Source organism: Micromys minutus, assembly GCF_963924665.1.
Source record: "Micromys minutus genome assembly, chromosome: 4".
NCBI classification, from domain to species: domain Eukaryota; kingdom Metazoa; phylum Chordata; class Mammalia; order Rodentia; family Muridae; genus Micromys; species Micromys minutus.
The window spans coordinates 17059281-17087197 of record NC_137973.1 but is presented as its reverse complement, the minus strand read 5'-3'; the positions used below and the strand labels follow the sequence as shown (position 1 = coordinate 17087197).

General features: G+C 44.8%; 1 protein-coding gene across 1 annotated transcript; it reads left to right on the top strand.

Annotated features, from left to right (window-relative positions):
• The first annotated feature begins 297 nt into the window (after window positions 1-297).
• Window positions 298-27573, top strand: TMEM144 (transmembrane protein 144). The gene is made up of 12 exons (XM_080915599.1): window positions 298-387; window positions 3647-3813; window positions 4990-5112; window positions 6431-6530; window positions 8246-8326; window positions 12763-12844; window positions 14720-14796; window positions 16742-16860; window positions 18791-18910; window positions 19890-19987; window positions 24788-24841; window positions 27448-27573. Exons 2-12 carry the CDS (start codon window positions 3705-3707, stop codon window positions 27529-27531), a joined length of 1047 nt encoding a protein of 348 aa, XP_080771725.1. The 5' UTR covers window positions 298-387; window positions 3647-3704; the 3' UTR covers window positions 27532-27573.
• Window positions 27574-27917: the final 344 nt, after the last annotated feature.

Genomic DNA, 27917 nt, shown 5'->3' with positions numbered 1-27917 from the left:
TTTTATAATGATGTGCGATATCTCCTACTTTGTCCTATCCACAAGCGGCACAATTAAAGGTGTGCCTGCGGTTTAAGAGAAAGTAACTTGCTACTCCCAGACCGATCTTCTCTTTAAGGGTGAAAAAACTCTCTCTGGTTAACTTGCTGATTGACAGAGAGTCTGACTACTCCTTAGTCACCTGGCTGAGCTCCAGCCCTCCCTGGGAGGGACTCTGGTCTCTCTTCCAGATGCCGGCAGGAAGTCGGCACACGTCCAAGGAAGAGCCCTTTGGGACTCTGTAGCCAGTGCAAAATACCCACCTTGTCACCTGAGTCTAATGTGGCCCTGGGTCTGAGAGCCGCCCCGCAACCTGCGCTCCTTGGGGACACTCACAACGCAGAGCAAGTAAGTGCCAGCGCCAGTGACGTCAGCCCAGAGGCAGGCGAAGCTGCCCACAGATTGGAGGGAATTAAAAGAACCCAGAAATGAAGTCTTTGAACTAGAGCAGGCGGAATTATTGATCGAGTGCAGGCACTGTCTTAAACGGAAGGGAGGAGCTACTCAAAACTTAGTAGTCGTAGGAAATTCAGCAGATGTACCAGTAACGAAACTGAAGGAGTAAATTCTTTAGAAAGGATGAGTTTGGCTTAATAAAATATCAGTGGATACTTAACATGGAAACCTTAAGATATATGGACTTGAGACTTTTCAACAGAATGTTTAAAAGCTTTTATCTTGGAGAAACGCAAACTATTCCGGTAACTGCCTCCTGGTTGATAACCTGCCTAAGGTAAAACTGCACGGGCAGGTCACGTGCTACCCGACCCATGTGATATTTATGGTTTTATTGTCCGACTAAAAATGAAACGTTTTTTTAAGTGAATGTGGGGATATATCACAAGTTTAAAGCTTGACTGGGCTTTGGAGTGAATTTAAAGTCTGCCTAGAAAAGCTTGTGAGACTGCCTCAAATCAAACAAAGTAAAAAAGGGGGTTGGGTATAGCTGAGCAGAGCATTTACCGATCACTCTGGACTATTGCTTGCTTTTTTAAAGCAGAGTCTCACTCGTGTAGTCCTAGATGGCCCGGAACTAGCTATGTAAACCAGGCAGGCGACAATCTCAAAGACCTGCCTGCTTCTGCCTTCCGAGTGCTGGAAATTAGTTTGCTACCAACCTGGGCTGAAAAACTACAATTTTTTAAAGGGATCGTTTAGGATAGGTTTGTGCTAAAAGGAATTGGGTGTACATATCTGGTAAACTAATGATGCTTCTCTTTATGACAAAAAATGTCACCAATTTAGAGCGAGATGGAGGGTTCTTGGTAGCAGCCTGGGACTGCCAGTTCACGGGGAATTAGATCATGTGCTTTTTGAATGGCACTGCAGCCGTGTGCTGTGGATGAACATCATTTATCTAAGGCAATAACTGACTGAGGTTGATTCAGCAGTCAAATGAGGTCATGCGCTCTAATTAGCACTACTGATTATTCATTCAATTCCGGCTGAAACCTGTGGCTGCCCATCAGCATCCCTTAGCGGAGTCTGCTATCCTGTGAAATCATCTACCTCATTAAATGGCTAGGCGCTGTCTTCTTATCCATGTACTTGCTCTGCTTGTTTTAATTAAAATGGAAAAGGTGGTTTCTGAGCTATTAAGCCTGCATTTTCAGTGCCATGACAGCTTCCCAAATGGCTGCTGCCTCGTGTTAAAAGTCCTGTTGTTTATTTGTGTATTTATTTGTTAATTCTGGATGGGATCTCCTGCCTCATATTTACAAGCCCTAATATTTATGTGTCTGCCTTATTTATTTAGTGAACAAAGTCCTCTTTGTTCTTTACTCAGTTTCCCAAGTGCTGGGACTGTGGGTATGTGCCAACTTCCCTGACCCTACATCCCTCTTGACCCTTGAGCAGGAGCCATTGGAAGCCACTTAAAGGTATAGGCTTTCTTGGATCCTATAGGCAGTAGAGTCTTTATATTGAACAGTGTTACTGTGATACTTTGTAAATGGGTCTTGGTGTCTCCTCCTTAGCTGCATCCCAGTACAGAAAGTGTTTTCTACCCACTATGATTTTGTTTTTAAGAAGATATATGTATGCATGCTCATATACCAAATAGACCTTTACCTTTCTATTGTAAACGCTTCTTTGAAGTGGTTTCTGTTTTCTGTTAAATCCCCCATAACAATGACAAGACTTCTTGTTGTTGCTTGGGTTTGGGGGTGGGGGGCTGAGGGAATGGAGGGGTGAGGGGGTGAGACAGGATTTCTTTGCTTAGCCTTGGCTGTCCTGGGACACACTCTTTAGGACAGGCTGACCCAGAACTCACAGAGATCCACCTGTCTCTGCCTCCTGAGTGCTGGAATTAAAAGCCTGTGTCACCACCGCCTGGCCAGTATCAGGATGTTATGTATTCTCTACAAGACCATGTAAACAGCCATGCATGGACTTTGAATATTTTTTTCCTTAAGATAGGAAGAAAGATTGGATTCAAGGGTGCCTTCCTTAACACATGCCAACAGGGTATTATCCCTGCATTAAATCTGCAGGGAAAAAAATAAATCTGTACTATTCTGAACTCCATTTCAGAGAGGTTATGGCAAAGGGTCAGCATACAAAATATAAATCTGAAATAAGATTGTGAGAATGAGGTGACAAAGTAGCTGGTGACTCGTGTTCCGCAGGCTTGATCAAAGTGTCTGACTTTTGGTTACTGGTGGGCTTGATCCTTTTGTTTTATGTGTATGTGTATGGCGTGTGTGTGTGTGTGTGTGTGTGTGTGTGTGTGTGTGTGTGTGTGAGTGTGTATGCTTGTGAGTGCGCAGGTGGAGGTCAGAGGAAGACATGAGATGACAGGCTCTACTTTATTGTTACTTTTTAACTGAGGGAATTACAAGACTTTATAAAATATCAAACACTCCATGAATTTGTCATCCTTGGGCAGGGGCCAGCCTGGTTTTTCTCTGTATTGTTTTTAACTCCAGTATCTATGATGCCGACGCAAGCAGCATTTTTAAAAGATTCATTTTTATATTTGTGTGTGTATATGTGTGCAGGTATATGTACCTGTAGAGGCCAGATAATAATGTTGCCTCTTTTGGAGCTGGAGTTAAAGCTTTGGTACAAGGAGCCAAAAGCTCAGGTCTCTGAAAGAGAAGCAAGCGCTGAGCCATCTTTCCAGCCCTTCCACCTAGCGTTTTGAGACAGGGTCTCTCACTAAATCTGAACCATTTAAGCCAAACTGGCTGACCAGTGAGCCCCTTTGAACACCCTCTCTTTTCTGCCTCCCCACCCAGCCACCATTCAGCAAGTTTGAATTTGATTGACACAGCCACCAGTCAAAGTCAATAGAGTCTAGAAACCTGTTCGTCATGGGAAAATGATCCTTGTCATATAGAAAATAAAAACTAGATCCAGAGTCTGTAAAAAGTTAGATTTTCAAACTCGGAAGGGGAAAAATGATAAGTTCCTGATTAAGAAAAGGAATGACAGAACAAATGAGGGACAAAGCAAACGCTCGAGCATCGTCTACAGTCGATGATATCTGCATAGCAACCTGTCTACAAAGAGGAGCCTTTGTCTCCTGTTGACCTTAGACTCCATATCTACATCACAACTGGCTCACAGGTTCACAGTTTCTCACCTTCATTTTTTTTTTTTTTAGAAACTCCTGTAAAACACACATTTAAAGTGAGACGTCTGCTGTCTGCCGTCCAGCAACCATGAGCAATAACGTAACAGACCTCACCACCGGCTACCTCTCCTCTGCTGTAGCAATTCTCCTGTATGGCTCCAACTTTGTACCACTGAAAAAATATGACACTGGGGATGGTAATGGCAACTTCTTCCTTCTTCCTCCCTTACTCTCCCTGTGGTCCCTGCCTCAGACCCCAATCCCAGGACTTCCAGCTCCACCTACCTCTCTTCTGTCCAGCTTCTGTAGGCATCTTTATTAACCAATCAGAGATAACTTGGGGGCAGGGCTTATACAACAGAAGCTGGTATACGTGAGGATCTGCACATCTTAGAGCAACCAAGCTTTGGAGTACAGAATTTAGCATTTGGATACAGGCAGCACTAGGCCAACGCTCTACTAATGTGTCTGTCTGTTTCTGGAAACTGAACCCAAGGCCCCTTCATGTAGTAGAACATTCTAGTCTGAGCCACTGCCAACCCAGCAAGTCTTACCAGTTTTTTGTTTTTAGTTTCTCACTTGTAACATGAAGTTCCTTTTCCACTCCAATACTGCTTGGTTACAAGTCCTGGAGGTTAGCAGACATTTTCCCCCCTCTGTTGTGAAATGAACAGAAATGAAAGTTTTGCAAGTTGCAGCCAAAAATGGCAGTGTAGAAATACAGCTTCCCCCATGCTTTGTTTGTTGTGGAATAAATCTTTTCAGTCCCTGAGAATTTGGTGGCACAGGAGTCTTGAATGGCCACTGCCATGTTCATCCTCTGGTAAGTAGCCAGTAGCACCTTATCTCACAAAAAGCAGAGGAGTGCTGGCTTCAAGAGGTTAAATCTATCTCATCACGGGAATTACACTCCAACTGTGTGAGCCACAAATGGCCAAGTGTATCCCAAGGTTCAAGCACTACTGCGTTGTTGGGAAGTTCTCGGTGCCATGTTTTGACAGTACAGTAAGACTAGTAGCATCAGTGGAGATACAGGCTTCTTCTTCCCAAAATTCTTTAATAGACATTTCTCGATTTGACTAGGAAGTAAGAGAATAGCAAGTTAAGCAGGAACGCATTGTGGATTTCAGTGTCAAGCATCTAGTCCAGTGAGAAGTGTCTCTATCAGATTTTTGACCATATTTGTTTCCTTGATGTCTGAGATTGGCCCCACCCTGACATCAAGTAGCTGAAAGAATAAATAAACCACTTGCCCTCTATGGGGACATGTCATGATTTGTGTCTGTCTCTCTAAGAACATCTTACAGATATTTTTAAACTTGCATATGCTAAAATCTTTTCTGTCAAGTAATGCCAGGTTGTCTTATTTTTAGGGATGTTCCTTCAGTGGGTTCTCTGTGCTGCCATTTGGTTGGTTGCCTTGGTGGCCAACTTAATACTACACTGCCCTAAATTCTGGCCATTTGCAATGCTTGGTGGCTGCATTTGGGCAACAGGTAACGTGCATATTCATTTTATACACGAGTTACACTGTATATTCACAGCTAGGAGAAAAAGCACAGTGGGCTCGTAATCATTAAGTACACATGACAAACATGAAGTGTGTATTGTTTTCCTTTCATATATTTTGGGACATTTCTTTATTCCCCCGCCCCCGTAAATGTTTTAAGTTTCTGCTAGAAAATTATTGAAAATATTTGATCCTTTTAGCACATAACTCAAATGTCATTGTATACATGTGACCTTTCTCCAGCATGTTTATTGGAAAATGTTTATCAGAGAGCAACCTTTTGTTAACATCACTAATGAGCTTATCCTTCAATGGTGGTGTGTAATTGTGTTTTTTGATTTGAGTAAAATTTAGCAAAGAAAACGGACAGTTAAACATCTCTTCATTGCTTTATCAATGCCTTAATGATAGAATCAACTACTCCAGGTAGCCATCAGAAACAGTTTCCCTCTCACTATGGATTCAGCCTGAAAAGTCCTCTTTTTTTTTTTTTAACAGAGAGTTACTGAAAATCTTTAAGAGATGAATTTGTTAAATGCAAATAAAATTTAAAATGTTAAAACGATACTGCTTACCCACTCGAGTCTTTGAGGGATTAAATGACTTAATGAAATTCATTAATCAGAGATCAAAATAAGTAAAGGCTTACCTTGAAGCCAGCAGAACTTTCCCAGTCGGGACAATAAGTGGAGTGTGGTTTCCTCAGAGTCTAAAGCTCCAGCACTGGCCACAGTGGGGACATTAGCTTCGGGCTGCATCAGCAGTTCAAAGCACAGCACTGGGACTCGAGATGGTCGAGACTGGATCTGTGTTAACAGAGTACCTGGACCTCTGATCAACTGCTCCAATCAGGAGACAAAGCTGATTCACAAATCTAAAGAAGAAACCTGGGAGAGCAAACTTACAGGGCTGAGTCGGGTTGCAGAGAGGGTAGTAACTGTTCTACAGGAAGCAGCAGTGAGCTGGGTAGGATGGAGTATCCATTGTCCCAGCTACTAGAAAGGGTGAGATGGGAAGGTCTCTTGAGTCCTAAAATGGGAGACCAGACTGTGTGGCATAGCAAGACTTTGTCTCCATAACAATTATGCTAATGACAACATTCAACGCCATCTTGAATTTGACCCTGAGTGACCCTCAAGAGCGTAATAAGTCAATGGTTGTGAGAATCTGGGGAGTGCCAGAGAGTACATTCTAGAATTGTGTTGAAGCAAAAGTTAAAATTTAAAAAATATATACTAATTTAACTTAGAAATGTATTTGTCGTACGGAAAGTGATCCATGTTTCCTGCATGTTGTATCCACAGGGAACATTGCTGTCGTTCCAATTATCAGAACCATCGGTTTAGGTCTCGGAATCTTAATCTGGGGATCATTTAACACCTTAACTGGCTGGGCAAGCTCAAGGTAACACAGTTGAAACTATCTCAGCTAAGAGTCCTGCACCCTGTAGTCAGTGTAAACTGGGGACTAGCCATTCTGTGAGAAACAACGATTCTTACTCTCAGATTATGGCTGGCACATATAAATGAACTATGCCTATTCTTTGTCTGAAGCTCTTTATAGGTGATCTAGATATTTTTATGAAGATAGAGTAAAAGAAATCAAAAAGTAAAAAGCTGTATCTGGGAGACAAGTGGGGAGAGAGGAAGGCAACTGATGTCTGCTTTCTCTCACTGCTGCCTAACCTGGTACCTGTTCAAATGTAGGTGATGCTTTTCCTTAGAGTCGAGCAACAATCTGTGGCTCCATCTCCCTGGTAGTTTGTAAAGATTTAGTGACATGTAGCCATGCTAAAACATTTAAGGACTTGGGAGGTGGAGGCAGAGTCAGGTGGATCTCTGAATTCCAGGCTAGCCTGGTCTACAAAAGGAGTTCCACCACGGTGAGGTGAAACCCAGTCTTAGGGGAAAAAGAAGGTAAGTATCATTGCCTGTAGCTGCTTTTGCATATAACAGCAGAGAGAAGGGGATACAGCTAGCCACACCTAAAACACCCTGGCTCCTTAAGAACTTCTTCAAGGCTAGCTAGAAAGTTGTGTTGTCCTAAAGGTTAGCAGCAAGTCACCGGTAGCCTTTGTCTGGAAACTTAAGCTAATTAAAATCACAAAGTTGAGCCTTCTGGGTCCTTGTGGCACTAGTACCTTTGCAGAGGCGCTCCCATTCCACACAGGGCAGGGATGGGAACATGTGACACTCCGTGAACAGCGTGTGATGCCCATGGCCAGTATGCTTCAGGCCAGGCTTGCAGAAATGAGAAGTGAGGGTGTTATTCCTGCCTCACTTTAAGGCTTCCCCTCTACTGAAAAGCATTATCCCGCCCCAAAAGAACAAGGCAAACCAGTCTACCAACTTACAGTATATACACCTTTTCCCATCCCTTCTCTCCCAGTGCTCTGGAAATTTGATTTAATACACTGTTTTTTCTCCTCGCCTCGATCTCTTAGCCTTGGGTGGCTCTCCATGATGAGTGCTAATGATTGTGACCAGGTTGAACCATGATGAAAAGAAAAGATGGTAAACTAATGCCCATGAATAGGAATTTTTATCCAAGAAGTCATTTTAAATACCTCAAAGATTTTAGAAGGGCTTGAGATGTAGCTTAGTGTTAGAGTACTGTCTAGCATGTGTAAGGGCCATGAGTCAGGTCCCCAGCAATGAGATACATGTGTGTGCATTTTCCCATGGCTGTTTTTGGATTGGTTTGGGTTCTATTGAGTTGGGTTGGGTTTGTTTGGTGTTTTTTGTTGTTTTGTTTTGTTTTATTTTTGGAATAAGATTGCACTCTGTAGCCTTGGTTGTCCTAGAAATCAACATAGAGACTAAGAGGGTCCCAAATTCACAGAGATCCAACTGCTTCTGCCTCCCAAGTACTATAGCCCAGACTGGCCTTGAGTTCTTCTTGTCTTCTCTGGGGATTGCAAGAATGTACCACTGTGCCTCAATTACTATTCTCTCCACTTTAACTTGGACGTCAGAGGCACGGTGTAAAAAAGTAACTTACTCAATGGAAGATGGTGCATGAGAGAAGCAACTCAGGAGTCTAGTCCCTAGTCCATTCTCATAAGCATTCCTGAGAAGCATTTTAGCAGTATCTGATGTGATGTTCTTCTGGATTTCCAGGTTTGGCTGGTTTGGGATGGATGCAGAAGAAGTGTCCAAGCCAATGCTGAATTATGTTGGAGCTGGGCTGTCAGTAGTAAGGTCTGCAGATGTTTTATATATATATATTTCATTTATTTATTATATATGGGCACACTGCAGCTGTCCTCAGACATACCAGAAGAGGGTATCAGATCTCATCAAAGATGACTGTGAGCCACCATGTGGAGGCTGAGATTTGAACTCAGAACCTCTGGAAAAGCAGTCGGTGCTCTTAACCACTAATTCATCTCTCCAACCCTCAGAGTGTTTTCTAAAGATTTGTTTTATCTTTATTTTTTTGCGTATGAATGTTCTGCCGCTGTGTATGTGCGCCATGTGTGTGCCTGTCAGAGAAGAGTGTCAGATTCCCTGAAACTCAAGTGACAGATGGTTGTGGACTGACATGTGGATGCTTAGAATCAAGTCTTCACCAAGAGCAGCCAGTGCTCTTAACCACTGAGCTATCTCTCCAGCCACACTTTCTAAAGTTTTTTAATACCCTTACATTTTCTTTAAACCTACATTTCATAAAATTTATCTGTTTCCTGATTCTTAATTTTCAATGACAGACCTTACTTCCAGAATAAGACATACCAGATGTGGGGGGGGGGGTCAAGAACCCTAGTTTTAGTTCTCAAAAGCTCTGAGAAGCTCAGAAAAGTCACAGAACTGTTCTGAAGTTCACTCTCAATATCTACACTAGATAGAAAATCAAAATACATTGCGCGTGAATAAGAACCAGGATGTATCGAATGAATTGTTTTGCTTCCCAATGTATGCTATCCAATACTTTTATAGTTTGATAGCTTCAGTAAGATGAAAAAGCTACAAGAAATATCTATCTATGTCTTACAACTTTATGAGTTAGCTTTGTTCAGGTCTTAGAACTGTTACTGTGGTTCTTTCTTCTCTTTGTTTTTTTTTTTTTTTGTTTTTTGTTTTTTTTTTTTTTAAGCTAAGAACGTCTACCTTCTCACTAAAAGGCAACTCTGAATGGCTCCTCTGTGGCACATTGGTTTCTGCCAGCTGGTCTCACCACTCTCGTGATTTGTGCTCACATTAGCTGAATCCAACACTGCAAACCACTGTAGTGGAATTGACGAATGGGATTTCGAGTGACTAAGTGCTGGGTAGTTCTTCAAGGGGGTGAACTGGGCAAAGGGATGCCAGTGCATGCCTCGGGCATCAGACAAGGAGACAGCACCGTGCTATGCAAGGCGGTGCACATGTTAAAATTTAGGGATACGTATACCTTGAGTTTAACATGTCAGATCATGGCTAACCACAGGTAAGGGGGAGCCTTTCTGAGTGTTGATTCCAGCTTCTACTGACCCATTCTCCCATTCCTTCTTATCCCAGTTACAACTCTCTCATATTCTCTTTTGAATACTGAGTTTTCTGCGTTTCTTCCTCTACTTGTCTATACTGTATCAATGAGGATGAACATGACTTTGAATCTCTACACAGTGGAGTTTTGCCAATAAAACTCAAGCAAGAATTGGGTCACCTTAAATTCAGTCACCTTTTCTCCCTGGGTTCCATTTATATCTATGTCAGCTCTGCACATACTGAATAGCATTTCCCTCAAAGACTTCAGTACTTTTTCAGTCCTCTGGGATAGAACAGTATATTTTCCTTCCAGTAATGGTGTCTTTCCCCAGCCACTTTCTCCAGCAATCTCTTTGTCATTGAAATGTTGCCTTAGAGAGAAGTCCCTAGGCAGTTGGGGACGAATAGCAAAGCTTATTCTAAAATTATAAATTCTTGACACACTTGGTTAGAGGCAGTTTTATGTGTTCTATACAGTTCACATGGAATTCCAGCTTTCACTAGTTCTCGGGCAATTTCTTCACATTGTTAAATTCAAATTCAGCATGTCTAGTTTTAACTTAATGGTAATAATTTAATGTTGGCCTATCCAGTACATTAAGCACTTTTCTCCTCCAAATTTATTCTTTATAAACACACAAAAAGAATGTTCCTAAGATTACAAATCAGTTAGTTTCTCATACTCTGAGACTTCTACCCAGATGACCTTGCTCAGATCTCTCCTCAAGTCCTTGGATTTTGTATCCTTAAAAAGGAGGTAATGCTAGTATTAATCTTTTAAGGTAGTTTGAAAAGCAAATGTTTTGAGAGCTTTGCAGACCTTGATACATGGTTTAGGCTCCGCATATAAGATGGTGTCTGATAGCATTCACTATCTACTATCTATCTACTATGTTATGAGATCATCAACATAAGTGAAAAGGTTGTAACAAGTCAGCCCCATGGTTGGGGCTGTGGCGAAGTTGTACAATAGGACCACAGTATATGGAGGAGCAAAGCTATCTACCAGAGGACAACGGAAGTGAAAGACAGGGAGCCCCAACGAACCCCTTTACAGACATGCCCCAAACACCAAACTTCCCGTTAAGTTTCATCTCTGAAAGGCTGACCGCCTGCCCACAGCAAGTAGACCAGTCACCAAACATTTGACATAGCTTTTTAGGGACACTTAGAACCCAAATACCTATTCTATTATATTCATACATAGTTGCCCCTTTGGACATTTGTTGGTGTCTCAACCTAATGTTAAATTAGGGAGTGAACTGGAGGGGTTCTGTAGCAGGAGAAATGCAGGGATCTCTTCCTGTGAAGCATTCAGGCCCCATCTCTATTGCTCTCCTGGGTAGAACTGCACCAAACTGTTATTTAATTAGTTTAACTTAATAGCTTTAATAGGTTCATTTTGAAGGGCACTGGTTGAGTGAATTTAGAACTCATGGTAGTGTGAAGAAACAAAATATAGTGTCATTAGTTACAGAGTGGCTTTGTACTCTCTCTGTCTCTGTCTCTGTCTCTGTCTCTGTCTCTCTCTCTCTCTCTCTGTGTGTGTGTGTGTGTGTGTGTGTGTGTGTGTGTGTGTGTGTTTATGTCTGTATGTGTGCATGCCTATATGTGTATGTGTGGTGCCCCTGTGTCTGTGTGTCTGTGTCTGTGTCTGTGTGTATGTCCCCATACATATTGATGTAAGAATTTGGGTGCACAGGTATCTTGGCACATGTGTGGAGGTCAGAGGATGGCCTCAGCTACTGACCCCTGACTTCCATCTTTTTGAGACCCACCCTCATCTCTCCTGCACATACCAGATTACTTGGCTTACAAGGTCACAGGCACTCTCCTGCCCCAGTTTCCCATCCTTCTGTGGGATTGTTAGGACTCCATACACTCATCGATGTGTTTGCTTTCACATAGTTCTGAGGATTCAAACTTGGGTCCTCATTCTTTCACAGCGCACACTTTGCCCTCTGGACCATCTCTCCAGCTAAGGTGCTATTTTTCCTTTTATAATTAAAAATGATCCTTTCAGTCCACGGTGCAGTCTTTAAAGAACTAGTGAGACAATCTCCAGTTTTACGTTTTTCCTGTATAACATATACTAGTCTGTTTGTTTATACAACAGGAACTACTCTAGGGCTTTGAATCAGCAGAGGATTTATTTGCTTGCTTGCCTGCCTGCCTGCCTCCCTGCCTGCCTGTCTACCTGCTCGCTTGCTTGTATGCTTGTCTTCTTACCTGCTTTCTGCTTGCTTGCCTAAGTGCTCACGAGGTAGTAGTCCAGAATGGCTTTGCACTTGCTGTCCTCTTTCCTCAACTTCCAGACAGATTTCCTTTTCTATTGAAAAATAAAATGATGTGCTGTGGATTATCCAAGAGTCTGCTCTGTTTCTGTCTCCTTTCACCTTCTCTCTGCAGTGTTGTTTTTCCCCAACCTCAGCCATCATTCTGCATTGTGAGGAATTGCAGGTCTTTGTTTCTAGCTTTGCCTTTCATGGGGCAGCAGTCCGTTTGTCTAACTGTGGACCAGGCTGGACAGCCCTACTAAAATCCCACAGTACCTCCATGAGAGACGACAAGCTGGAGGCAAAATTTTAATTAGAAAAATAGAGCTACCTTTAACTTCCTCCTTTACAACACAAAATGTATGCCGCATTTAATCTCATAAAATTCATTCTTTCTGTCATTTTGTTTTCTCGACAAGGTCACTGAACCGTGGTCCTTCCTCCTCTGTTGCTCTCTCAAGTGCTAGGATCACAGGCACTTATGGGTTAGAAGACATCACCTTTCTAGTTTCTCCTCCAGGAAGAGTGTCCTTTATTACAAATGTGACTGTCATATAGAGGTGACCGTCTCTTACAGCTGTCCAACAGGATATTGTCACGTTTTTGGCAGTTGCTTCAGGGTTGTGTTCACTTTCATTTGCACATGGTGCAATGTCACTTATCCAACCTAGGAGAAGTCTCTTGTGTTTGTTCTTTACCCTGCAGGATAAAAGACACCAAGGAGAATGGGGTGTTTAAGAGACAGCAAGCCCCCCTACAGGGGGTGTGTGGAAATAATTCCATAATCAGGACATGGTTTAAGTTTTGGTTTCTCTTAAAAATCGGGTAGCTTGATACAAAGACAAAGCAATCATGTCCCGGCCAGCCTCACCAGAATGTATTTTCCTGCAGTGCCCTCACGTTTTTGTTCATCAAAAGTGAAATTCCAAATACCCCAAGCAGCTCGGACACCACACCGCTGATGACAGAGCCTGTGAGTATTGTGTGGAGCGATTTGGTTTGACATGTAAGGTCAGGGTGTGTCTTAGGGCTTCTGTTGCTGTGAAGAGACATTATGACCACCGCAACTCATAAAAGAAAACACTTAAGTGGGGGCTGGCTTACAGTTCAGAGGTTTAGTCTATTATAATTATGGCAGAAAACATGGCGGCTTGCAGGCTGAAATGGTATATAGGGAGGTATCGAGTTCTACATCTGGATTGGCAGGCAGCTGAAAGAGAGAGAAACACTGACTTGAGCTTCTGCCTCGAGTGACACATTTTTTACAACAAAGCCACATCTATTCCAACAAAGCCATACCTAATAGTGCCACTTTCTGTGGGCCTATAGGGACCCACACTCATACTACCAGAATGTAAAGACAAACCATAACTCTGACCCACATGAGAGAAGGTGGTATCCCCCCCCCCCCATTATAGCCATGAAGTGGATCAGGTCTCCATGGTGATACCCCTTCCCAACCATGAAGCTGACTTTTTTTATCAGTAGACCACTATAAGGTATACGAATGTAGTTTTTCGTTGATGATCCGTTGGGGACTTGCACAGCCCTGCAGGGAGTTGAGAGAGTAACATGGGGAAAGGAGGAAGGAGGCTGAGAAGGAAGCAGAAGGAAGGAATGGGCAGTGGGAGCTAATGATGCTCAGTGAGATCATGTGCCAGTAGGAAATGGTCTAGACTTTTTTTTCCATTTCTGGTTTTATCTTTATCATGTTTTGCTCAATGGCAATGACAGAAAATACAAGGAGACACTGTTTTGACCAGGAAGATATAAGTTGGTTTGGAATAGCCAATCATCATTAAACAAAGCCATTCTTAAAGAGACATGCCACTGTCCAGCTGTCCAGAGTCCGTCCGAGTTGCCAAAAACCCAGTGCAGTTCTTCAGTCTCAGTCACCCTCCCTTCTGCTCAGCACCCTGATCCCACACCCATAGCCACAGGCGTGGCCTCCCTGCAGCTTCTCCCCTGTGCCATGGTTCTGCCCCTCCCCTTCTCTTTCATTCTATCTGAGATGGCTGATACCTTCATTAAACTGACCTAAAAAAGACAGAGAGGGAGAGAGGGATATTGATTCCTGGGCATCTTTAAGAGCTGTGTGCTTCAAGAAAAGATAATTTGGCCCTGAGAGGATGCTCTTGTCCTTCTTACTTGATCCAGGGATATAGATGATGCCTTGCGGTTAGCCAGGCTTGAACAAGGAAACAAAGTTAAAGACAAAAACAAAACCTTGAGAAGAGATATGTGGTGTGCCTAAGCCACCTTCTAAGCCAGGTGGAGGATACAAACAGCCATGATTAAAGATAAGCAAGCTAGAGTGGAAACCTGACTCGGCAGGGACAGTGAATTCAGACCTTGCTTCATATGTACACCAAGAACATGGTCAGCCAGAGGGTTCAAGGATTACAGTCATTAATAGAAATGTTAAATGGTCTTCAAGTTTGCCTCACAGATTTTCCTCAACTTAAAGTAGCAGCCTAACTTTGAGACATGGCTGGAAGCATTTTAATTCAGTAAAACAAAACAAAAATTTTTAAATGAAGCTATTGAGAGAAAAGAGACATTAAAATGCTTATTGATTTTGTGCATTCTACTGTAGAAAGTCTTAGTTTTCCTCGGGTCTAATTTCTTTACGGCTTATTAAGATACACTAGCGAGCTATGAAATCTAAATTTATCAAATAGCTACACATTAATCCGTGGAAAATGTTTAAGTTGAAAACTGGAGGGGTGGAGTCAATACGTGTGTTAATACACGTTTGAGAGGGAAGGAAACCTTGGAAGTCTTGGTGTGGCTCTGAAGTTGTCTGCTGAAGGTCCTTGTATGCGGGTCTCTCTGATGACTTCCACAGGTGATCAACAGAACCGAAGACCCGAGTGTGGATTCCTCCTGGGTGAATAGACTTTCTACCACACACCACCGCATTGTGTAAGACGAGGCAGCTTCCCTCTCCTGTTGTGTTTGGTGTTTTCTAAATCAGAGAGTCCAGAGAGATGTGGTGAAATTCATCTGATCCCAGGAAGAAAGTGGTCATGAAAACTTGTCCCCTCCTAAGGGACTCTGCTGAGATTTAGGTACCAAAGATGGCCCTGATGCACACTTGTATCTGACCAATTAGCCAGTGACGACAGCAACTGTATTTTGTAGAACTTTAGAACCAAAAGTACAACGTTTGCATAAGGACCATGCTGTGAGTACTCAGTCTAATAAAACAGTGTGCCCCGTTTGATCAGTCCATGGCTGCCACCCTTTTTCCCCATGGGACTGTTTATGATCCCATATATCTGTGGTCAAATATAATAGAACATTGTGTGCCTGGGTACGTCCTAGAAAGTGGTTTGGTTTTTTTTTAACTTTAGTTTGTATTTATTATTTTTTAGTATTTCCTGGCGAGCCAAACTATTTTAAACACGCCATAGTGCACAGTTTTCCTTTTACAATCATGGTTGTTTGAACTTTGTGGCAGGATACCTTCTTTGGACCCCCAGTCCATTGAAGTGGTTTCTTGTTTTGTTTTGAGGATGCTAGCCAAACACTGCCATTGAGCTATACACCCACAACCTAAAGGCAGAAGTAGATAAGTTGCCTTCACCATGGGAAAGAAGCCATAGAATAAATGTTTTACTAAATTAAGCAAATTTAGCCCAAAAAAAAAAAAAAAAAAAAAAAAAAAACCACACAATAAAACAATCGAGCTGCAAAAGACAAATATATTGCAATTTTTGCATTCAGGGTGGACTAGTCTCCTAAAAATATTTTTTTTAAATATTTTCATATATTGTCTCACAGAGCATGTCTTTCATTAACAGAATATTTGTGAAGGGGAAGATTTTTAGGGCTGGGGATATAGCTTAAGGATGTAGTTTAAAGCACTCACCTAGGGTTTAAGAGGCCCAGGGATCCATCCCAAGTACCACCTAAAAAGAAATTCTAATTGTCTCTCTATAACTATGTGTCTAGAGCCCTGGCGTCCCGTCCTCACTCAAGTCAGAGGCCTGCAGAGTGCAGGGAATGTATTGTCCACATGGACCGAGAACTCTGGATTCTCATGTCCTTTAAGCATCCTTAGATACAATTATTCAAATTGACAAGGATGTGTTTTCAGGCCTAGGGGAGATTTTAATTTGTTTTATGGTTTTGGTTGTTTGTTAGCTTTTTAACAGACCCTTGGTATGTACTCTATACGGCTTCAAACTTGCAGTCCTCCACTCTCTGAGATCACAGGGTTGTGGCACCATGCGTTGAGGACAGGGGTCTTTTCTAAAATGGCTTCCCTCTTTTAAGTCCTTGTTTGTATGAAGATGGAGAGACTGTCCTAAAACGCCCATCTTCTCCCTCAACCACCCCCACTCCCATAAACCCCAGCTTCTATTCGATGGGTGCAGGGCCCACGGCCAAAGAGTTGGCAGTGTTTGAAATAAAACATTACTTCTTCTCATAAAGGGATTTTTTTTTAACCTTAAATATTCAGATTCTTAGAGTCAGTTAATATTTCTTGACATGGCCATAATCGAGTCTGTCTCTGTGGCCACTGTAAACAAAAAGATGCATTTGTCCATAGTCGGTCCTGGCTCCATGAGGATCTTGGAACGGGTGTCTGAGGGGAACTGGAAGCGTATGTCCATCCACAGATGCCTCATACATCAGTCTATCTGAATGGCGTATGACCCTCAGCTTGTGCATAGCGACCATTTGTAGTAATGGTTCCTTACTCCCTCTGCATGGCATGTCCTTCCACTGTGACACCATAGATGGCTGAGGCTACACTTCTCTCCTCATGACCCACAGAGACCAAGTTAGGGGTCTGGCTTCTGCTAAACTGCTTCAAATTGTCTGGCCAACATGCACAGTGATGGTCTTTTCGTGTCTTAAGGGGCTGCAGCCTTGCAGTGATATCTGGGATGCTCTACGGATCTACATTTGTGCCAATCATCTACATCAAGGACCACAGCAGACGAAACGACAGCATGTACGCAGGCGCCAGCCAGTACGGTGAGCAAAAGGCTTTCCTACCGATAGTCTGTTAATGGAAGAAAGCTCTGTGTGCATTTGTCTCTTCATCTGTAAGTGGTGGACTAGAAGGTACCCGGAGCAAAGGTAGCAGTGGACGTTGAAGTGTTTCCATGGCATCTGTAATATACAAATGGAATCAACTGTAGTCAGGATTCACTTCCGCCGCTGAGATCTCAGCACGGGGTTCCCTGAGATCTCAGCACGGGGTTCCCAGCTTTCCAGTAAAATTCAGAGACTATGAAGAGCCATTAGTGTCTTAAACATGACCTCTAGGAGGAGACATGTATTCTGTGCTTTTAAAAAGTTAAAGTAGGGAACACAGTGTCCTTGAACCAACTAGATGTCAACGTATAAGCCTGTTTAGTCAGAGGATAGTCTTTGTCAAGCACAAAGTGACCCATGTGAAAGTATCGGCACAGTGTCTGCAGCTCTGAAATCAGAGTCTCAAAAGCGAAGCGGACATTCCGCGCAACAGCCCTGAGCAGGCTGAAAGGAAGATGCGAGGGTCCTCTTTGGGGCTCGTCTCCACCGAAGCACAGCAAACTTAAGGAAGCAAGGAGGATAACGTGAGCTTCTGGCTTATGTGATGTAGAAAAATCAATGTGATTTGTTAACTAGGTAAGAGAGGGATTTGAAATGCACAACTCCTAAGACGCAGATAAGACAGGAGTGGAGCCTTCTACTGACCTTTTTTTTTAAGGTTTTTATATAAATTCTTTTTAGATTATTTTTTTAAAGATAATATTTAAATGAAAACTTAATCAAAGTAAGGAGAGAAAAAAAAAGGAAATAAAAACACTTGTACACTTGGCTGAAATCAGAGTTCTCACGGCCACAAAGGAAATCAGTTCGGTCCCAGAAGTCAGCGAACCCTGATGAAAACAATTGACTGTCCCGGTCCTGGGACATCAAAAACAATGCCTGCCACTGTCACCCTATCAATAGACAATGAGTTTTTAGGTGTTGTTCTCACAGTTCTGGCTCGGTGACACAGTGTGACGGGAGCGAACGTTGTTCCAGTTTATTAAACAATAATCCTCAGTGGGCGATACTCTGTCTTGTTTAACAGCACATCTGTATCACACGCTCTGTTGTGAGGATTTTTGCAGAAGCCAACTGGTTTGCCCCTATATCAACTGGCACCTTTTCTATTGGTACTTCTCGGGAGGACTATTAAACTATTAGGCAGTTTCTGAGTCCCGCGTCAGTGAGGAAGGACTCGCCTTCGTGGTCTGGGCCTTTAAAGCACTGTGACCCTTCTGTGGATAGATGGATGGATTTCTACAATATGGTTCTGGGTTCAGAAGAGGAGATAGGCGTTCAGTTGGAGCCTTCATCCGTGAGCACCCCAATCATCCGTGTCGACACTGTCAATGTGGCATCGACTCCGAGGTGGATTTTCTAGCCAAGCTCCCGCAGTGCACCCATCTGGGTGGCACAGTGCCATCTGTTCAGCCTGCCAGTGATATTAGTGTCCCCAGGATGAGCCACCATCACGTGTCATTACCCTTCCTCGTCTTGCAGCTAGTTTGCTGTAAACAGAGAAAACTGTCTTTGGGATAACTTCCAACACTTTATGACCTCCAGCTCAGCTGGGGCACCGATCTCTACAATGTCCTTCTTAAAAGGACACTGGACATCATAGTCGGATGCCATTCAGTTCCTTACTGAGAGTTCCAGGAACAGTCGCCGGATAGACTCCCGCTGTAATTAACTTACTTACCGCTTCTAGATTTTAAATCCGTTTATTAAAATTCAAAACAAACAGCGCATTGGCGATTTAAAATGATTAAGTGTAATGAATGGTCCTGCACATTTAAGGTTAGTTTCTGTTGGTTTTATGTTCAGAAGTTAAAACATGCTGAGGTGGCTGGAATAATGTTTGCATTTCATTTGTTTACATTCGCAGATTTAGACTATGTTTTCGCACACTCCAGCGGCATCTTTCTTACAAGCACAGTCTACTTTGTGGTCTACTGTGTGGCCATGAAAAATAGGCCAAAGCTGTATCCAGGGGCAGTCTTACCAGGTAAGAAAGAATATTTACTACAAAATCTTACATTCTGTGTAAGTGCCAGTCCCACTAAATGAACTGGAATATTTATTAGAGAGGGGGGAAGGGGAAAAAAAAAGAGAAGGTCTCGGAGATGGGGGAAAGGGAGGGGGGAGGGAGAGAGACAGAGACAGAGGGAGAGGGAGAGAGAAAGAGAGAGGAGAGAGTGTTAGGTGTCTTAAGTGTCCTTGCTCAGTTCACCATAAAATATGAAGCACTGAAAAATAAATTAATTAATTAATAAGCAAGAAACCATATACAAGATGTTACATTACTACAGAACCTAAATGGTAAAAAACATTAATTTTGATTTTTTTTTTTTATTAAAGCCTCTTCTATTAGGGTCATCAGTCTTTACTGCTTTATTTTTCCCTACCATTTTAAGATTAGTGTTACATGCTAGCTCCCTGTACCTGTATTTTTAATAAAATACATATCAAGAGATAAGAGTCTGAAGTCACTTAGAAAAGTAGTTTATTCCAAAAGCTCAAAAGGAAAAAAAGTTTCTGGAGCCTTAATAGAAAGTGTGTTTTGGGTCATAAACCTTTCGTTACAATAACAGTTAAAGAGTTTAGTATAATTCAGTATGGAGTGTATCTCCACAAGTAAATATTTTTACATAAAATAAAGCATCTGGTCATTTTGAGTGTCCTGTTGATAAGCAACGGTCTAGCACTTTCTAAATTCCTCTCCCTCCCTCAGTCCCTAACTCAGCTCCTCCCTAACACCCACAAAGGGAGTAACTCCTCCTCCTTCTCCTTTTCACAGCAACCTAGAACAGAGGGATCACTCCTAAAATGACCAGGAAGCATAGCTCCAAACTCCAGAGGGGCCAATGTTGTTTGTAGGAATGCTTTTATCCGTGTGCTTTCTTTCACATTCGCTGGTGGAGGAGGTGGAGGAGGTCCTTAGCAGAGGACCACATGCCTCCCACATATGCTCTCTTGTGTTCCAGGCTTCCTGTCAGGGGTGCTGTGGGCCATTGCCACCTGCTGCTGGTTCATAGCCAACCACTCGCTCAGCCCTGTGATCAGCTTCCCGATCATCACTGCTGTGAGTGGCCAGTTTCCTGGGTTGTTTTCACCATAAAAATAGCCAAACTGCCACTCTCGAGCCGACATGCGCTTGGTGGCTAGGGGGCAAATGTTATGACCACTCTTCTGCATCCCCAAAGTGTTCCCTTCGGTCATTTTACCTAGGGACATCTGGGATACATTATAATTTTCTACCCGTGACTTTCTCGGGCTCATTTGTGTGACATTGTATAAATATAATGTGAGACGAGAAGTTCTTCAAACTCCTCTTGGCTCTCACTGTGTATCCCTGGGTTGGGGAAGTTTTCAGTTCACAGTTTCATTGTGGTGACATTAATCATAAGAGCTGCTGTCTGCTTCCGTGGGTTTGGAGGGCTTAATCCTGTGAAACATAGGCAACAGCCAAAACCAAAATGCTTATTTGGACACAGTATAAATAATGCTAACAGCATCCCCACTTGGAAGATAAAGAAGTCGAGGTGCCAGCAAGAGTGCTGCCTGAATCACAGAACTGATAGAAACCAGGACTTCCGACAACAGTTCCTACAGCTCCTGTGGGCCCCTGGCTCATCACTACACTAGACAGTCTCCAGTCTCTCTTCCTATAGCTATACAGAAAAACAAAACCATGTAAGCAAGTGATGGGAGCCCCTGGAGGAAATGACGAAAGTGAAAAAAGTATAATATATATGTATGTATGTGTGTGTGTGTGTGTATATATATATATATATGCATATATATGCATTCTCATCATTGGTATTTGTAATTCTGTCTATGCATGTGTGCCTGTGTGTGGAGGGACATGTGTGCCTGTGTGTGGAGGGGCATGTGTGCCTGTGTGTGGAGGGACATGTGTGCCTGTGTGTGGAGGGGCATGTGTGCCTGTGTGTGGAGGGGCATGTGTGACGGTGTGTGGAGGGGCATGTGTGCCTGTGTGTGGAGGGACATGTGTGCCTGTGTGTGGAGGGGCATGTGTGCCTGTGTGTGGAGGGACATGTGTGCCTGTGTGTGGAGGGGCATGTGTGCCTGTGTGTGGAGGGGCGTGTGTGACGGTGTGTGGAGGGGCATGTGTGCCTGTGTGTGGAGGGGCATGTGTGACGGTGTGTGGAGGGGCATGTGTGCCTGTGTGTGGAGGGCATGTGTGCCTGTGTGTGGAGGGGCATGTGTGACGGTGTGTGGAGGGGCATGTGTGACGGTGTGTGGAGGGGCATGTGTGACGGTGTGTGGAGGGGCATGTGTGCCTGTGTGTGGAGGGGCATGTGTGCCTGTGTGTGGAGGGGCATGTGTGACGGACGGTGTGTGGAGGGGCATGTGTGACGGTGTGTGGAGGGGCATGTGTGCCTGTGTGTGGAGGGGCATGTGTGCCTGTGTGTGGAGGGGCATGTGTGACGGTGTGTGGAGGGGCGTGTGTGACGGTGTGTGGAGGGACATGTGTGACGGTGTGTGGAGGGGCATGTGTGCCTGTGTGTGGAGGGGCATGTGTGCCTGTGTGTGGAGGGGCATGTGTGCCTGTGTGTGGAGGGCATGTGTGCCTGTGTGTGGAGGGGCATGTGTGACGGTGTGTAGAGGGGCATGTGTGCCTGTGTGTGGAGGGGCATGTGTGCCTGTGTGTGGAGGGGCATGTGTGCCTGTGTGTGGAGGGGCATGTGTGACGGTGTGTGGAGGGGCATGTGTGACGGTGTGTGGAGGGGCATGTGTGCCTGTGTGTGGAGGGGCATGTGTGCCTGTGTGTGGAGGGGCATGTGTGACGGTGTGTGGAGGGGCGTGTGTGACGGTGTGTGGAGGGGCGTGTGTGACGGTGTGTGGAGGGACGTGTGTGACGGTGTGTGGAGGGGCATGTGTGCCTGTGTGTGGAGGGGCATGTGTGCCTGTGTGTGGAGGGGCATGTGTGCCTGTGTGTGGAGGGCATGTGTGCCTGTGTGTGGAGGGGCATGTGTGACGGTGTGTGGAGGGGCATGTGTGCCTGTGTGTGGAGGGCATGTGTGCCTGTGTGTGGAGGGGCATGTGTGCCTGTGTGTGGAGGGGCATGTGTGACGGTGTGTGGAGGGCATGTGTGCCTGTGTGTGGAGGGGCATGTGTGACGGTGTGTGGAGGGCATGTGTGCCTGTGTGTGGAGGGGCATGTGTGACGGTGTGTGGAGGGGCATGTGTGCCTGTGTGTGGAGGGGCATGTGTGACGGTGTGTGGAGGGGCGTGTGTGACGGTGTGTGGAGGGGTATGGGTGCCTGTGTGTGTAGGGGCATGGGTGCCTGTGTGTGGAGGGGCATGTGTGACGGTGTGTGGAGGGGCATGTGTGCCTGTGTGTGGAGGGGCATGGGTGCCTGTGTGTGTAGGGGCATGTGTGCCTGTGTGTGGAGGGGCATGTGTGACGGTGTGTGGAGGGGCATGTGTGATGGTGTGTGGAGGGGCATGTGTGCCTGTGTGTGGAGGGGCATGTGTGCCTGTGTGTGTAGGGGCATGTGTGCCTGTGTGTGGAGGGGCATGTGTGACGGTGTGTGGAGGGGCATGTGTGACGGTGTGTGGAGGGGCGTGTGTGCCTGTGTGTGGAGGGGCATGTGTGCCTGTGTGTGGAGGGGCATGTGTGACGGTGTGTGGAGGGGCATGTGTGCCTGTGTGTGGAGGGGCATGTGTGACGGTGTGTGGAGGGGCATGTGTGACGGTGTGTGGAGGGGCATGTGTGACGGTGTGTGGAGGGGCATGTGTGCCTGTGTGTGGAGGGGCATGTGTGCCTGTGTGTGGAGGGGCATGGGTGCCTGTGTGTGGAGGGGCATGTGTGACGGTGTGTGGAGGGGCATGTGTGCCTGTGTGTGGAGGGGCATGTGTGCCTGTGTGTGGAGGGCATGTGTGACGGTGTGTGGAGGGCATGTGTGACGGTGTGTGGAGGGGCATGTGTGACGGTGTGTGGAGGGGCATGTGTGACGGTGTGTGGAGGGCATGTGTGACGGTGTGTGGAGGGGCATGTGTGACGGTGTGTGGAGGGGCATGTGTGCCTGTGTGAGTACAGATCCGCCTGGAGCTGGAGTCACAGGCAGCTGTGAGCCACACAACATAGATGTTAGGAACAGAGCTTGGGTCCTCAGCAAGAGCAAACAGGGCCCTACCTGTTGAGCCTCCGCCCCTGTGTTCCTCTCTTCTGACAGTTGTTCTCCTGATCCCTAAATAATCACCACAGACATTTCTTCTTTAAGTCAGTTTACTAGCACACCTGTGTAAACCTTAAAAAAAAAAAAAAACATTAAACCTTGGCTAGTCTAAAACAGATTCCATAAAGGCTTGATGTGGGTTTCAAAGAATATTTGCTTCCAAGATGGCGCCTTTGTAGCCCAAGCTAGTCTCAAATTTAAAATCCTCCTACATTAGCCTCCAAAATGTTAGCAATCACATGTCTCACCAAGCCTGGCTCACACAGCATCCTTTGGATTTTTCTATATTCTTTAAATAACCTGCAAACAAAACCAAATTCAAATAAGATCTTAGTGGCTTTTTTGTTTGTTTAAAGGGCTTGCATGTTGGCCTGAAAAGGAAATGCCTAACTCTGCAATTCTCAATAAAAATTTTATTAGATCCAAAGTCTCTATGAAAGGAAGGAGGAGAGGGAGGAGGAGGAAGGAAAGAAGACCCCATTTCCCAGAGCATGGGTCCCCTTGCTCTGTTTCCTTTCTGTCCTGGTGATTCTATAAGTAAATCATTTGGAAAGTTTCGTTTCTTTTTCATTATTAGTACCTGTGTACCAAGCACCATGCTAAGCCCTTTAGGTTTGGCTTCCTAAGACAGAACCAAACCCACCTTCCCCTTCAAATGGGAACACACAGTCCAAGCGTCCGGAGCCGCTGAAGCTGCTGTAAAATGCCCTCACGCCTCCGCTCTCCTTTGCCTGGGCTGTGCTTTCCGCTAGCACAGTCCTAAAAGCACGCATATCTTTACAGCAATGCTCAGGGCATGGCTAAAGGGGTGATTAAAAAGCCATCAGAGACCAGTGGCACCCCTATGACCCTTTTTCCTCTGGAGGAAAATTCATTTTCAGAATGAAGAGGATAAAGACTCCTGAGCAACTATTGTGATATTGGCGTCTCTGCCTACCCTCGCAAGGGCAAGGGCGCGCTTCTCCTTTGAGTTGGATTCCTGGGATCAGCACTTTGCAAATCTGATGTAAGGCGGTTCCTTTGACCTATTCCTCTGGCCCCTTTGATGCTGACTTCCCAGATGGTGATAAATGGAGAACAAGGCATTTTTATTGCTTCCCTTACAGGCTAGAAGCAGAGGAATCAAGCTTTATTGGGCCTGCGCTGTAGACAGTGGGAGTAGCGCTGGGAGAGAACACTGTGGGGTTGTTTATTGAAGCTCTTCCAGAGTCCCCGTGGGGCTTGAAGAGGAGCCATTAAAATTCTGCTCTTGTCTGTCTTCTTCCCCGACCTCACAGCTAAACCAACTCCACTGTTTTCCTTGCTGGTGAAAAACATTCACGCCAGATCTGAACATCTTCACGGTTTCAAATTGTAGAAATGTGCCTTTCCTTGTCTCTTCTTAGTTCTCATTTTGTATACTATTTTTCACCCTTGTCCTTGCCTCCGGAAACTCTCACTGCTTACTTACATGGTTTTGTTTTTATATATGGCTACCGTTAGCGTCCCTTCGGGTTTAGTGTTAGAGAAGATTGGTCTACATGGGAGCTTGGTACTGCCGTTGTCTATCACAGATTTAGATTATAGGGTGTCCCCCCCAAAAAAAAATTTATGTTGCTTGTAGCTTACTGTATTTTTCTATGGTGCAATTATATTTTTAAAATCCAATAAAATTAAAGGATTTTTTTTTACTTTAAGGGTCCCGGACTTATTGCTGCACTTTGGGGGATTTTCATTTTCAAGGAAATACAGGTAAGGATGAAGATATGATCGCTGTTCCCTAATCTCAGTCTCCTTTAGGAAATTAAGAACTTTGTATAGACACTTAAATTCAAAGGGTTAGCAGACCCCATGAGAACATGATTGTTTGCTATGAGATGGGATGAGGCTTGGCAAAGTGCTCCCATAGTCCCGTTAGTGCTCCCATAGTCCCGTTAGTGCTCCCATAGTCCCGTTAGTGCTCCCATAGTCCCGTTAGTGCTCCCATAGTCCCGTTAGTGCTCCCATAATCTGGTTAGTGCTCCCATAGTCCGTTAGTGCTGCCATAGTCCGGTTAGTGCTCCCATAGTCCGGTTAGTGCTCCCATAATCCGGTTAGTGTTCCCATAGTCGGGTTAGTGTTCCCATAGTCGGGTTAGTGTTCCCATAGTCGGGTTAGTACTCCCATACCCTGGTAAGTGCTCCCATAGTCTGGCTACAGCACTTAATAACAGAAGGCTCAGATTTTAAATTTCATTGCATCCCCCCCACTTCTAGTTCACCAAGTCTATCTGGAAATCCCGTGAATGTATTTCTTCTTGAAACAAAGTTGCTGACCGCCTGTCCTGCACTAGCACTAGTAGCTTGGTTAAGACTTCTGAAAACTAAGACAAGGATTTTAGGAGACCTACAGCTCTAGCGTGGGACTCGTCTACCCGTGAGTGTGTCCAACAGGAGCTGGGCTCCACCGGGCAGCTCCGGGTGCTGCTCTTCACTAACAGAGAATTAGACACAGTCTTTAGTGCTGAGGCTTCCAACAAGTTAGACAACTTACCTGGTCTAGACCCAAGTTACAAAGCTCTGATCAAAGGCAAATTAATGTACTCTAACCTGATTCCTTATTAAGTTGCAAAAAAGAGTATGTAAAATCCAGGTCTTTGAATTATATGTTAAGGGTAATTACTAAGTCTTAGAAATAGTTCTTAAATGGGATGCTGCATTCTGGGACTCCCTGGCCTAAGTCACAAGGCCACCGAGGTGGAGTGCGTCTCTAGAATTAGTAAGGCATTATCCCAGTTTTCTCTGAAGTGTACATGTCTTGCCTTGTCATGTACAGAGTCTGTCTGTACAAAGGGGGCGTGAGCACCCACTAGCCATCATTCGGAAAGAACGGCCAAGACAAAGAGGGTGCTGGGAACCATCCTTTGTGAAAAGATGGCTTACAGGGCAAAGACATTGTCCAGAAAGGGATGCTCAGAGATAGAAGATTGTTGTTTCTCGGTGTTTGAGAGTTCAGTCTCAGGAGGGAGCTATTGAAATTGATCTGCGTGTATCCCTGAAGATAAATCTCATGGAAATCAAATATGTCTGCTTACAGCTGGAAGGTATTTCTCTGAGACTCGGATGGTGACTGAGCTGCGTTAGGATGAGGCTGTTCATTTCTTCCATTAACACAAATGCTCATACATAGCAAAATCTAGTGATCTTCCTCGAACCTCCCTCCATCCCTTTAGACCTGTCTCCATCATACCGTCAGTACCCCGTCTCCTTTCTTGTAGGGTTACCTCAATGGTTCATTCTGGTCCCTTCCATCTGATTCACATCAGACTTTCCAGAACACAAATCTAAAATTTCAACACCTATATCTTCCTATTCCTTTAACACCTTCTCTTTGCTCGAAAAAGTAAGACCCATAGGCTCTTGAATACTGGGCGGGCCATTCACTCCCATCCCCACCGTCTTAGGATTTTATTGCTGCGAAGAGACACCATGACCACAGCAAAGGAGAACCGGGGCTGGCTCGTACTTCAGAGGCCTAGGCCATCAGCAGCATGCCATACCACGGTCATGCAGAGGAGCTGAGAGTTCTACATCTGGATCTACAGGCAGCAGGGAGACTGACACACTGGGTGTGGCCTGAGCATCTGAGATCTCAAGACCCTCCCACAGAGACACACCCCTCAGTGAAGCCACACCCACTGTAGCAAGGCCACACCCCCCTGAGGGCCATTCATTCAAACCACCACACACTCACCTCCATGTTCCCACCTGTACTTGCTCCAGACATACTGAAACCACCCTGGAAACAGCCATGCTTCCTAACAACAGCCTTCGCACATAAAATCCTTTCCTCTAGGAATCTCCACTCGCTCTTTTCACTTTCTTGGGCAATACCTAATGTTGGGAACCCAGCTCTACCCTCACAGCCAGCGCCATAAAGAGTCCAGGAACACATGAACAAACGTGGCAGTTGCTTGTTAAAAGCCCTCACCTGCCTTCACCTGTAATGTTCCTTTACTTTGTTTCTCAGGGTGTGGGTTGAGGGTGCTCACATATGTTTATTCGGTGGATGAATTAGGAAGACTCTTGCAGGTTTTCTAAGGAGATTCGTTGATTACTGGGAGAGGACAAAAAAGAAAAAAGGGTGTGTGTGTGTGGAGAGAGAGAGAGAGAGAGAGAGAGAGAGAGAGAGAGAGAGAGAGAGAGAGAGAGAGAGAGACAGAGAGAGAGAGAGAGAATCAGGCCAGCATAGCAATAGCCAGAACATATGATGCGATAAAGATCCATGATCCGTAACAGTCTCTTTAAAATATACGTGTTGTAAATTCAAATTCGACTCACGTTTTATTCAATGCAACCATTCTTGTTTATATTACCCAGGGTCTCCGAAACTACCTACTGATGATGCTCGCTTTCTGCATCATCTTGACTGGGGCCTTGTGCACGGCGTTTTCTAAAATGTAAGCTGTTCACAGCAAGAGCAGCAGATGGCAGCAGCGGCTTGGGGGAACGCCTCTACTGCACCAGCTAACGCTGCGGACAGCCAAGCTGTACAGCAGCGAGTCTCTGCCACTCTGGGAATGAGTGGACAGATGACTGTTTACTCCACAATGTGAGAATGAAGAGAGACCGTGTCTCAACTGAGCGTGTATGAAGACTCCCTCCGATGAGCTGTTACCGAAGGCTGGACCTCGCTGGGTGGCTCAAAGGCGTGCTGCATTCTTGGATCATCCTGTCTGCCGGTTCTGGCTACGTCGGCGTTTACTTAATGTTATAATTCAGAAAATAGAATGGAGTTTGTGCAAAGGGAATTACCATCCAAACTCATAATTTATTAATAAAGAGGGGCA

Coding starts and splice junctions, on each gene's coding strand:
- TMEM144 (XM_080915599.1), top strand. CDS start 3,705: ATGAGCAATAACGTAACAGACCTCACCACCGGCTACCTCTCCTCTGCT. Junction 18,911..19,889: donor TCCAGGGGCAGTCTTACCAG/GTAAGAAAGAAT, acceptor CTTGTGTTCCAG/GCTTCCTGTCAGGGGTGCTG. Junction 19,988..24,787: donor GCTTCCCGATCATCACTGCT/GTGAGTGGCCAG, acceptor TTTTACTTTAAG/GGTCCCGGACTTATTGCTGC.